The sequence below is a fragment of the Astyanax mexicanus genome, chromosome 4 (assembly GCF_023375975.1).
Source record: "Astyanax mexicanus isolate ESR-SI-001 chromosome 4, AstMex3_surface, whole genome shotgun sequence".
NCBI classification, from domain to species: domain Eukaryota; kingdom Metazoa; phylum Chordata; class Actinopteri; order Characiformes; family Acestrorhamphidae; genus Astyanax; species Astyanax mexicanus.
Window position 1 is genome coordinate 31109034 of NC_064411.1, and position 14068 is coordinate 31123101.

Genomic DNA, 14068 nt, shown 5'->3' on the forward strand with positions numbered 1-14068 from the left:
TGGTTTTACTGCTCCGTACAACCTGACTGGTAGAATTCATACATAATGTGCTGACGAATTTTGGGAACATTAAAGGATTTCAGTGTAAAAAATCGGTATATGTCAACATAAAGACCACTAGGCGTGTCAATATTTGGCCAACTGCCCTTAATTGCTACTCAAAATCCTTTGTATTTTATCATCAGTTAAGGTGGAGTTTCAGATACAGCAGTACCGGTATATTAAACACCAGGGGGAGCTCTTTTTCAGGTTTAAAACAGGTTTAAAATATTTTTTTTCTTAGCAAGGAAAGCCTGTTAAGCATAAGTTGGTATGTAGACTTTGTTTAGGAACAGTAGTTGTATTTAATTTATGTTTTATTTATTTAGACTATTTTAACATTAAAATTCAATGTGTCTGTATATTCTAAAAAAAAATGTACATACATTATTATTCTTTTTTATATTGGTGGAATAAAATTGTGCTATAAATGACAAGATGTATCACAAACACAGTGATCTTGTTTAACAAAAGGGTTTAAGAAGTGCAGTTTATCTGTGAAAATATTTGAAGAAATATTTTTTTGTATTTAATCAAACTTTTTTTTTCTTTCCACAGACACGTTTGTGAGCACACAGCACATTAGCCAGTATGAAACTCCAGCACTTCCACAGCCCACGTACGACCAGCAGCCACTGACGCAAGGTAACACACACACACACAAACACACACACACACTTACACTCTCAATCACATCAGTGACTGTTAGTGTAAGTGTGAAGAACTCCACCCTCAGACATTAAAGGTAATAAGGGAATTCAGTTCAGTTTACTTTATTTCAGTCAGTCTTTGTCATATTTCATTTGGGAAATGTACTGAGGAGCATAGCAGAGATATGATGCTGAAAAGCCAGAGTTCTAATTGAAAATAATTCAACTGATGCATTTTTAATATTTCATTTGTATGTATTGTTTTTCCTCCTTCAATCTGTTGATTTAAACTAATAGAAATGTCAGAATGGGATTACAGAGTGAAATAGAGCGAGGAAGAAAAACAAGAAGAAGTGTTTTCCAATAGATCAGCCAGTGAGTGTAAATTAGCTTGGAGCCAAAAAAGAAGAAAAATCCAAAATGTCCTTGAGATTTATCTTTTTGCTTTGTCTGGATAAAGATGTAAAGATATAATTTCCACAGAATCTGCTCGAAAAATATACAAAAAAAAAAAACAGATAAATACATTTAATTTTATATTATAATGTTATTAATAATTAGTACTTAACTTTAACATTATTAATTATTACAGGAATGGAAAGCTAAAGTTTGAAACAATGTTTAGAATCTTTCTTGCCACACCAGGCTAGATTGTTATAAATATCCACTATACTAATACACACATGCTAATAAAAATGCTGTTAGTTCTGTGAAAAATGTGTACAAATGTTTTAGCTTTTTTTATATATATATATATATATATAAAGTTTTCTTAGCTTATGCCTCATTGGGAAACAACCAATTTCCAATCAGCATAGCTGTGATTAAAGCAGGCTGAGCTCTTAATTAGAAGAGGTACCTCAGAGGTATCTCTGGACATACAGTACAGTCCAAAAGTTTGGACACACCTTCTCTTTTTCAATGTGTTTTCTTTATTTTCATGACTATTGTCATTTTAGATTCTCACTAAAGGCATCAAAACTATAAATGAACTCATGTGGAGTTTTATCTACTTAACAAAAAAAGGTGAAATAACTGAAAACATGTTTTATATTCTAGTTTCTTCAAATAGCCACCCTTTGCTCTGGTTACTGCTTTGCACACTCTCGGCATCATTCTCTCAATGAGCTTCAAGGGGTGAAGAGTCACCTGAAATGGTTTTCCAACAGTCTTGAAGGAAGGAGTTCCCAGAGGTGTTTATTAGAACTTGTTGCCCCTTTGACTTCACTCTGCGCTCCAGCTCACCCCAAACCATCTGGATTGGGTTCAGGTCCGGTGACTGTGGAGGCCAGCTCATTTTTTGTTAAGTACATAAAACTCCACTTGTGTTCATTCATAGATTTGATGCCTTCAGTGAGAATCTACAGAGTGTAAATAGTCATGAAAATAAAGAAAATGCATTGAATGAGAAGGTGTGTCCAAACCTTTGTTCTGTACTGTGTATAGTGTAAATTATAATGACCTTATTATAAACTTCAGTGTATGTTACAATATCATTACGGTAATTCTATATCTCTGTCAGTTGATGATTAAACTGAGTTTTGAATGAACTGTGTATGTGTGGGTATGTGTACAGGATTCTCCATCACTGAAGGATTTTCCCAGCAGCCCTCACTCTCCACTGTGCAGCAGCTACAAGATTCCAGTACACTGGAGTCACAAGCTCTAACCTCAACATACCACACACAGAGCTTACTCACCCATGAGGTACGCACATACACACACACACAGATAGGGCTCCAAACTAACACCAATGAGCACAACACACAAACATAATACACAGAAGAAGAAAGATAAGTACTCATCTTTTAGAGCCCAACAGTGTTCAACGCTTGCCTTTATTACCATTTATCACCTTTACTTCACTTAACTCTCCAGTACCCAATAGCCCTATTTAACCCTGTACTTCCTATACAACCCAATACACTAACTATACTCCTCTATTCTCCCCTACACTACTCTGTTTACCTGAATATTACCATGTACACCCTAAACTAAATATACTTTCCCATACATAGTCCATACACTGCCTAAACTACCCTTTGCTCTTTATAACACTCTATGTTTTTTATTTCCCTATTATTCCTTATACTATAAATACCTCTATGTTCTTCCTATACTGCTCAATACTTCCTCTACTACCTGACACTACTGCCTAAACCATCCCGTACTACCTTATACTTTCCTTATACTAATCTGTATGTCCTTTACTCCACTATTACTCCCTGTACTACTCTTCTCATTATCCTACCCTACTACTACGCCATATACTACCCTAAACTCCTTATACTATACTACTTTGTACCATCTTTACTTCCCTATTACTCTGTATACTACTCTACTCATTATACTTTCCTATTACCCCCTGTATAACCTTATTACTCCCTATACTACCATACACTTACATACACTAGCCAGTTCTACCATATACAGGGGTTGGACAATGAAACTGAAACACCTGTCATTTGTGTGGAAGGTTTCATGGCTAAATTGGACCAATAAGAGCAGAGTGTGAAGGTTCAGTTAGCAGGGTAAGAGCACAGTTTTGCTCAAAATATTGCAATGCACACAACATTATGGGTGACATACCAGAGTTCAAAAGAGGAAAAATTGTTGGTGCACGTCTTGCTGGCACATCTGTGACAAAGACAGTGACCAAGTCTTTGTGATGTATCAAGAGCCACGGTATCCAGGGTAATGTCAGCATACCACCAAGAAGGACCAACCACATCCAACAGGATTAACTGTGGACGCTGTAAGAGGAAGCTGTCTGAAAGGGATGTTCGGGTGCTAACCCAGATTGTATCCAAAAAACATAAAACCACGGCTGAACAAATCACGGCAGAGTTCAATGTGCACCTCAACTCTCCTGTTTCCACCAGAACAATAAATTATTGTGGTCTAAAACCAGGTGTTTCAGTTTCATTGTTCAACCCCTGTATATCTTGTATAAACCAATGGTGATTCCTGTATTAGTTAAAAACGACTAAACCTAAAGATGATCCTATCATGATGCACAGCTTTTATTATTATTTTTTTTTATATGTTAAGTTAATTTTTTTATTTTTATTAAAAAAATATATTTTTTTAGGAAATAGTTCAACTTAATAGATATACATTGTTGCTGTTAAAAATGCATTTTCCAATAAAGGGAGTATTGGCAAAACTGGTTATAATGTTTATGTTAAGGTGGCGGGAGGTGGTGTCTGCAGCTGCTGAAAGTAACTAATAAAGTAACTTAGTTACTTTTAAAATCAAGTAATCCATAAAGTAACTAAGTTACTTTTTAAAGGAATAATCAGTAATCGGATTACTTTTCAAAGTAACTTTGCCATCACTGGTCTTATGTATGAATTTTACCAGTCAGGTTGTAAGGAGCAGTAAAGCCACTCTGCTGAAGTTCAGCCTTATACAGGAGTTTCAGTTTAGTTCTCCAGCAGTATTAGCATTAGCTGCTAACCACGCTAAGCTCTAGCTCTTTCACCATTTAGAGGTGAGTATTATTGACCTGTACCCTGCTGCGAACCTTGGCTAGCACTGCTGGAGCAGGATAAGCATTAGCTGCTAACCACCAAACTAGCTCTTTTACCGTTCATGGGTGAGTATTACCAGCCTGTACCCTGCTGCTAACCCCGGCTAGCACTGCTGGAGCAGCATTAGCTCTATGTGGGACGAACCGTTAGCTAATATCTCCCTAGCTTACCGGAACACTCAGGGTTCCTCAGTGTAGCGATATGGGGTGGCATTAGCCGCTAACCACTTGAGGTTAGCTGCTAATGCTAATGCCCCAGCTTTAGTGGAAATCTGTAAATCTAAACTTACTGTAAATAAACGGGAGCACTTTACACACCAAGATAAACAGTTTTCAGGAGAGAAATCTATGTAGAATAACATCCAGCACTCGTTTGACTCGTCTGACTCATCTGAAATATTTTTTTAAGAATTATTTGTTTACTTAGTTTAGCTTTACAAGTATCTTCTGCTGAATTTAGGAATTTAGAAGACACCCCTGTTCCTACGTGTAAAATATGCCTTATAATCCGATGTGTCTTATGTATGAAAATAAACCAGAAAAAATATGTTTATTGATGGTGCGCCTTATAATCTGGTGAACCTTATAGTGTGAAAAATACAGTGTACCCAAAACCTGTTGCTGCAAATCTGATCTTGTCCACCAGATACATTCAGACAACTCTGCACTGTGCAAACCTTTATTGTGGCTATCTGATTCCATTACTGTCATACAGGCCCATTAGCAAGATAAGGAAATGTTGTTTTGTTTGGGAATTCCGTTTCCAAATGGCTATGTGTCTTTGTGTGTGTGTGTGTGTAGGCGGCTAGTTTACTGCAGGAGACAGCTGAGGGCCAGTTGCAGTTGAGCAGGCAGACGGACCAGTACCATGATGAAGAGGAAAACAGGAGAGCTTACAGGTGGGAGATACACACACACACACACACACACACACACACACACACTTCACAACATCAATAACATCAAATGAAAATGTGATGAATGAGTGAGTGCACTAAGATCACCACTGGTCTTAAATCTGCTTCACAAGCACAATTATGACTCAGTGGAGTTCCATCACTCCAGCTCATCCTAAAGCGTATAAATGGATGTCCAGGGGTTCTTCATCACTTTCATTCAGGGGTGTCAAACATACTCCCCATGGAACTGGTACAATAAAGGTTCCAGCCCGCCTAATGAATGTTCTCAACAGGGCCTTTTTAATTGAGTTCAGCAACTCAATTAACAATAAATCCATTTAAATCTCATCCCAAAGGCTGCTTTAAACCTGCTGCATATGTGAACGCAATCAACACTGACACTGACTTATAAGCACAAACAGAGAGAGAGTCAAACTCTATTGCCCAACCAATCAATGGGCTCTATTTTAGCGAGCGTCAGCTGCTACATCTCTACATCTCTTAACTAATCAGCGTGTCACTTTCCATTTCATGTAAAAGACAGGTGAGCTCTGACTTTGCTATTTTAACGACGCAGTGCTTCTGTGCTTCTCAGCAGAGGAAACTGACATATTTATTTTATTTTGTATTATGTTTATTGTTGATGTAAAAATGTTATTTGTGCACTGCAGCGTGTGTGTGTGTGTGTGTGTGTGTGTGTGTGTGTGTGTGTGTGTGTAAAGAGCAAAGTACTCACATTGGGCACCTGCGTTGCCAAGATCACAATCAACATCTGACTCTTGGCTGTTGTTAGGGTCCAAATAAGTCAGTGGCACACCTGTGTTTTCCGCTGCCAAGATAGCAAGATAGCAGTATGCCAGAAATGTACCTGAGCACACCTTTAGGACCCTATGTTCTCCAGAAATGTTAGCTAGCACCGTTAGATTAGCCCTGTATGAATCCTAAATGCCTAAAACAAACTCTGACCACTCACTCAGTTCATGAAAATGTTTATTAGGATAATATTACAGCTCTGACAAAGGCTTTATGTAAAGCTGGAAGTTAATGTTAATCAGTCATTCATGGGCTCTGTTGTCCTTTATCTGCACTGTAGAAAATTAAATGTGGCAATGATATTTAATTCTCCATTAGCAAATGAAGCTAATGCTTCTTCTTTTCGAGCTGCTTCTTTTCGATAGTGTCTGGTTTTCTTATAAAAATCTTTAAATGTCTCTTGACATTTAACTGTGTGTAATGTAGCCAATTACCTCAAATGAGTTTGCCAGCCCGCTGAACCCCATCCCAGTGGTGTTTAGTGGAGCTTAATTGCACGAAATACAGGTTGGAAATGGGGCTTTTTCACTCAAACTTCCATCACCCTAACTCTTCCCTCCAAAAAGAGGAAAATTAAAATCGGGTGACTACGTAAACCCCCTTCATCGGAGAGAAACATCAAGTCCTTTGACCTGGCAGTGAGTGGCTCAGGAGGATCGACCTGTGAAGGCATCTTCAATTCCCCCAGGAGATTGTATAAACATCGCTCCAGCCAGACCTCTAATCATGTGGCCAGAGCCATACAAGTGGAGCTCACTGTCTCTTAAGAAAAAGGGTATGAATGCTACCAAGAAGTGGAAGCGTTCCAAGTACTCAGACCTGGCATGGAATGCACTAGAGGAGGGTGTTGAAAAGCCATCAAGAACTGAATGAGGAGGTAGAGAAAGGCAGCGTTTGGCTGTGGCTAAGGAGAAATCATAGCAGTTGGGGGCCAAATAACACCTAGGGCACCAGCTAGGGGTTGCAGGGAGAAATGGTTGGAGAGACATGTCATCTGCTGGTGTTGATCCACTGTGTTTTATTATCAAGTCCAAAGTCAGTGCATTTTTTTTCCTAGAAAATCTTACAGCACTTCATCATCAGCTTGGCACACTACCCACACTGCCAAAAGTACCAATTGGTCTTATATAATATAATTTTCTAAAATGCTGATTTTTGGTTTTCTCCCCAGTGATGCCCTAGGTGTTATTTGGCCCCCAACTGCTATACTTCCTCCTTAGCCACAGCCAAAATCTGCCCTTCTCTACCTCCTCATTCAGTTCTTGATGGCTTTTTGGGGGGTTGCCTTTGCAAACAGGATGGGACATCTCGCTGGAGTGGAAGCTCCACTGTTAGCTTGGTTTGCTGGAACACTGAGCACTTTATGCTTCCCTCTACTGACAACTTTTATAAAGATGTGGATTTCATTTTCCAGCAGGACTTGGCACACTGCCCACACTGCCAAAAGTACCAATTGGTCTTATATAACATTCTAATTGTCTGAGACACTGATTAGGTTTTCATAGACTGTAAGCCTAAATCATCAACAATTAAAGAAATAAACGCTTAAAGCTCCACAAGGTAGGATTGAGATTTTGTGCTTGTGGGCTCCCCCTACAGTTGTAGAGTGTAATAAATGTTTTAGGCGGATTTGTTTCTCTTTCTCGTTTTTTGGCTTTCACAGACATATTCGGTCTCTTTCCCACTTCTGCCAGAGTGTCTGTATGTTAGTTTGTAAAGAATGAACCAGTAGTCCTTGTAGAACTGTTAGAACTAAAGGTCGGAAAGCAGGTCGCAGTTCTCGCGAGCGTTGGTCGCCGCCGCCTTGGAAAACTTACAGAGTCTGGTTTGAGCTCAGAGGAGCTCCGGCACAGACACGAGAGCACCGCTGTTCCTCCTATTACACCTCAATGCAGCGCTGCAGTGAGTTTCAAGCTGTAATTTTACTTCTTTAAAAAGATCATAAATTAAGAAAATCCTACCTAGTGCTGCTTTAAAATAGATCACTCTGTGTGTAACATGCATAACTGGTGGTCCCCTGCAAAACTGGTACTGGTGGAGGCAGTACTGGTACAGGCATAAAAACCCAGGAGGTAGACTATCGGCATGTATCTTCATTAATGGCTGAAGGATTACCGTATGAGTTTGGCACAGTTGACCATGCTCTCCCTGGGTCTGTAGATGGTGTTTTGTCCCCCATCACTTCCATTGTAATGCTGGCTGGCACAGGCATTTGTTGGCTGATGTATCAGAGCAGAGGAACCTGCGTTTCCTCTGAGCTGAGCTGAGCTGAGCTGGTGATAACGGCAGTTGGGCAGTGAACAGAACTCATTATAACAGTATTTTAGCAGATCGATGAGTGCTCTATATAAGTGAGCAGAGAGTTTGTTTATCTATTTTTTATTCTGAAAGTTTTTTGTAATGTTCATCAGATGAGCCCTGCAGGCTACAACATGACAATTATTTACATAACAGCTGGCGCCTTCGAAAAAAACAACAAAGCTAAATATTTCAGGTGTCCTACCGATGTTTACACCTGGCTATGGGGTAATAATGTTTACTTCTCTTTCCTCTTCTGTTGCCCTGCTGCTCTCTAAACTAATAAAAACAAAGTGAAAACGTTTAGAAAAAAACTAACAGATGATCTGAATGCCACTGTCTCATTAAAAACTAATGCGTCTATTCTCTGTCGACTTTCAGAAGTTTTTCCCAACTCGTCTGCACACTTAATTGTCCTACTGGTTGTTTGCACACACACACACACACACACACACACATACACACACACAGTTTTGCAAATTTACAGACTGCTTCTGTCACCGCAGGGCCCTATGTTTGACTACCGGTTGATAATACAAGCAGCTTGTGTTGAATATTATCTCAGGATCTTAGGCCATTGTCCCAGACTAAACTCAATTACATAAAGGATCATATTAAAAATCTCAAAAAGCCAGGGGCCAGACAATATTTTGTATGAAATTATTAATAAACACTTTGCTGCATAAACCAAACTGTCCCTTGTTCATTCAAAATATGCCCCCCCAAAAATCCAATTCCAAAATAAAGACACTTGAAATGACCCTAGATATATTGGTAGCACTTTAAAATAAGACTACCTTTATAAATGATACCTTTATTAATGATAATGGATAATGGTAATAAATTAGGTTGCAAATACTTTAAAAACTTCATTAATAAGCATTTAATTATTATATAACACATAAATCGAAAACAGTGAGCTGAAAATGAGCAAAATAATGATTCCACACTCGTTTATACTGTCAAACCTTTTACATTGTGTTTTTTCATCAATCAGCATTAAACCACTTATATCAATATATTCCTAAGTATGTTTAACTATTTACTATAATTTAAATTACTAATTTTCTATCGTTGCTTTTTTTTAATTGAGGTGTTTTGACTGCTTATCACTTTTTAAGGCATTTACAACCTAATCAATAATAAGTAATAATCTAATTTACAAACCATTTATAAATCATTGATAAGTCTGCCACTAAATGAGTGCCTCTGATGGGAGATGGCGCTGTGCAGAGGATGGTGAACATTGTCCCTGATTTTTAGCAGCTTGCTGAGGGCTCTCCTCTCTGCCAGTGGTGTTAAGAGACCTGGAGACCCTGGAGAGCGAACATGGAGACCTTAGAACAGAAAGCTCAGAATTAGACAAAATGCAGAACAAATGCAGATTTAGAACTAAAGAGAGCTGGTGACATAAAAGAGCGCACATCAGATTCCTTAATAAAATCATCAGATGAAAAGAGACGGTTTAGCACCACAGAGATTCACTGAGTGAAGAAAAAAAGTAAAAATATTAGTATTCAATTTCAGGTAAAGTGTTGCTATAATGTACCAGACATATTGTTTTTTTTTTGTTGTTTTTCAGAATAATGCCCTTAAGTTCATTCTCTGTGTTCAAGATTATTCAAGAATGTTTTATAAAGATAATATAATATTAAATAATTGAATAATTTAAATAACTGTAAACCACAAATTTCAAACACTAGTTAGATTACTGATTTAACTTAATGGCAGATTGAACTAAAACATTTACTGTAGGCATGAGCAAGTGTAAAAAAAAAAAGTTGGAAAACCCTACTGTGCAAAACAGAGGCCTTAAATTAATCATGTCCAGAATGGCATCGTCTTCTCTGGGTTTGGAGGTATCCAGGATGGACCTTCCCACAGTGGCAACATGTAGTGTGGTCTGAAGAATCTGTATTTCAATTGTATGTCTTTTTGGAGAGAAATGAAAGAGGAAATTCTTAAAACTTTAATTCTGACAATGATGACCAAGTGCTGTTGCATGTTTTAAGACTGTTGGCAGGAAGAAAGGGACGAAATAACAACTTAAACACTTTATCACTGTCAGGAATGAGAGGGTGGACGTAAGTGCAGATATAACATTTAATAAACAAGATAAATAAATTAAAACAGAAAACAAACACGGGCAACGCGAAAAACTAAGAACACAAAACTTGGAAACAAACAAAGAAAAGAGCTAAACAAAGCTTAACTAACCGAATAAGAACTGGATAACTAGAATAACACTAAGAATACAAACTTAACAGACTTGGCACACTTACTTAACAAAACAGACCTGGACTCAAGAAACAGAGATTTAACAAACACAAACTACAAAGCCAATACATACATATACGTTCATACAGAGGACAAAGATATAAAAGACTCGACAAGAAAAACTCATACAAAGGGCTATTTATACACAAGGAGGGTGAGGACCAGTAATGAGGGGGCGGGGTTACAAACAAAACACAAGGTGACAACACTAATGGCTAGGGCAGGGCAAGGGCGGGGCTAGGGCGGAGACAGGGACCAAAACACAACAGTAGCACATGGCTGGGAACACATGACAGGAGCACAAGGGACCAATTGAGGGAAAAACACAAGACAGACATGGGCTAAGGTGTGACAATCGCTTGCCGTTTCTGGTTGCCAAAAATGTTGTTTAATATAACAAAATGGTAATTTTTTTGCCGAGCAAACTTTCTTTGGAATAGGATGCAAGTCTGCAGTGCAGGAATTGATGTATCTTAAAAGAAAACCTTTTTTTAAATTGTTGTTGTAAGTATTTTGCGTTGTGTTTGTTAGGAATGTACTTGCTTTAAGTTCTGCCTTTGTAACCGCAGATAAGAGTATAGTATCCCTAATTTATGAAGATCCTTAGACCCAGGAGTCAGCCTGCGTGGACAGATGGAGAAATGGATTTGAAAATAATACGGATAGTAAAACGATTAAACAGCAGTGGAACAAAAGAGAAACCACAAAGATGCATCCCACAGACCAGGATCAAAAAGTAATAAAAACAATCCCATTACAAATCCATTTCCTTTACGCTTCTGTAGTGAATCTTCAGAAGCTGCCTCGCTGTGAGCTTTGGCTGGGAACGTCCTTGTCTTATTGATCTCTCTGGAGCTGTAGTGTCTATACACAGTGGATGAGCTGTGGTATGAAATCCTGCGGCTGAATTACTGGAGTCCCTGCGACGGTAAATACAAATTAGCTTGGTGCTAAACCCTTATACAGAGCATGTAGATTCACAGCTTGCATCTGGGCTCAAACATAAAATCTAATTTACCCAAATTATCTCTTTTTACTGCAGATAGATTAAAGAGACTTTAAAGAGCCAGGCTAAAAACTTTCCAGTAAAGTTCTTCACACTCTGTTCACCCAATTTTACAGTCTTGTTTTATCTTTGAGTGAAGAAGTGCAGTGCAGAAACACAAAATTCTGACTTGCTGAAATACAATAACAGTCACTGTGTATAACTGAAGGAATAGCTTTCTATATTTTCTTTGCAGTACATTTATACAACATACATTTGCCATTAATAACATTGAATCCAATTATAACCACTTTAGAGATATTATAATTATATCAGTTTAAAGCATCAGTCCTTAATATTTTTATTCTTTTAATTTGAAAGAAAGCAGTAGTGTTCCTGTTTTGGGAGAGGCCAAAATATTATTATTAACTAATGAATTAATAATAAAAAGAAGGATAAGATATAATGATACATATAAAAATATAATAAAATATAAAGTATATAAAAGTAGAATCTTTAGTGTCTGTGTAATGGAGGTAGTGCAGTTAACACAGTAAAACAACAGTGAACACCAGTTGATGTGCATATTGTGAGGCTAACTAATGTCAGCCATACAGACAGTGCAAACACACAGTTATATAATTATATAAACTTAGCAGTGCAAACTTGTAGATATTTAAACAGTGGACAGTAAACAAATAGTAGTACTGAATAGGTTAAGATTATAAAAATATTATAAATAGGGCATCTCTAAGGGTGTGTCCAGAGTGGCCAGAATGAAAAAGTGTCACAGAGTCTTCAGTTTGCTGTGCAAAGAGGAGTTGAACATTCTTATGGCCTGAGGGACTAAAGACCTCCTCAGTCTGTCTGTGGAGCAGGAATGAGCTCCTCTGCCTGGTGATGGTGCTGAGCAGAGGGTGGTGAACATTCTCCATGATGTTCATGCCCTATATTAACAGGAAGATATATACACTTAAGCTTTTATTTTAATAATAAGAACTTTTAATCTGATATTAGTGGCTGATAATGTGTGTAATAATGCGTATTTTCTAATCACTTATTTATGTCTTTGTCTGCGCCGCCCATTGTAGACATGGCATTTCTGTACTGTGCCTATAGGATCTAGTGGGTCCCGTTTGGTTTGTATTTGGCTTGTAAGTGCTGCTTCGTTGCTAGGTTACACTGTATGTGGCGGAGTAATACATGGAGAGCTTTGTTTACAGTGCATTACCAGCTAATAATGTCACTGATAAAACGCTTTTTGGCCAATCACATTGCAGGGTCAGAACTAACTGTGGTATAATACTAATTAATACTGTTTTGTCGGTACTGTAAAGTTTGTAAGCATTTATATCGCTGTTGTGTGCTTTTAAAAATTGATTTACCGGTAGATCTTACATTCAAATTCCCCATACCTGTAGATATCCTGTGTGTGTTTGACTGTATTGTGTGTGTCTTTCTCTTCTGCAGGTGCAACATGTGTGATAAAGGGTTTAAGAAGTCCAGCCACCTGAAGCAGCATGTTCGCTCACACACCGGAGAGAAGCCGTACAGGTGTAACCTCTGCGGCCGGAGCTTCGTTTCTGCAGGAGTGCTCAAATCCCACCTCAACACACACACAGGTGAGGAGCACAAAACAGTGAGCATAAAACTACTCAACTCAGCTTAGATATAGTATCAGCTTTAAGGCTGCAATTAACGTTTATTTTGCTAATCGATTAATTTGTTGATTATTGTTTTAGATTAATCAATTATTAATTGATTAACAGAAAAGAAGCAACATTTAATTTCATAATTTCATTTTATTTAATTAACCAAACCCTCTTTGTACTAAAGTTGTAACTGTGTAAAGACACACAAGCATACCATTATTAAAATATTAGTGTTTACACAAAGAATTAACCCAAGATTTACATTAATTTTATTTTCAATTAATATTTACTAACACAACAACAGTGCACAACAACAGTGTCTGTAATATAAGTATACACTTTGCTGCGATTCTTAATTGCTGGTGTAGCAGCCACATGTATGGTAAAAATGCTGATGCTAATTTATTGCTAACTTGTTTGCTAGCTTGCTGCTCTCTTCCAGAGGAAGTGCTAATGCTAACTTGCCACTTTTTACCACATTTAAGGTGGAAGTGCTAATGCTAACTTATTTGCTTACTTGGCACTTCCTGCCACATTTAAGGTGTAAGTGCTAATGCTAACTTGTTTGCTAGCTTGCTGCTCTCTTACAGTTTTAAGGTGGAAGTGCTAATGCTAACTTGTTTGCTAACTTGCCACTTTTTACCACATTTAAGGTGGAAGTGCTAATGCTAACTTATTTGCTTACTTGGCACTTCCTGCCACATTTAAGGTGTAAGTGCTAATGCTAACTTGTTTGCTAGCTTGCTGCTCTCTAACAGTTTTAAGGTGGAAGTGCTAATGCTAACTTGTTTGCTAACTTGCCACTTTTTACCACATTTAAGAAGGACGTGCTAATCTATGTATGTTTTAAGAGGGGGACATTTTGTTTAACTATCTACTCTAGCAGCTTTAGTACCATTGTGTGAGAGAAAAATGCTCATGCT

The 14068-nt window shown here is 37.9% G+C and overlaps 1 protein-coding gene across 3 annotated transcripts in view; it reads left to right on the forward strand.

The window, feature by feature from the left end:
- LOC103023088 (zinc finger protein 236) overlaps positions 1-14068 on the forward strand; it is a 78342-nt gene that overhangs the window by 30162 nt on the left and 34112 nt on the right. For all 3 annotated transcript variants that reach the window (XM_022673168.2, XM_022673169.2, XM_022673170.2), the window contains exons 15-18: positions 598-684; positions 2266-2396; positions 5023-5120; positions 12964-13115. In XM_022673168.2, coding sequence (XP_022528889.2) covers positions 598-684; positions 2266-2396; positions 5023-5120; positions 12964-13115 — 468 coding nt within the window. The remainder of the gene's footprint in view (positions 1-597; positions 685-2265; positions 2397-5022; positions 5121-12963; positions 13116-14068) is intronic.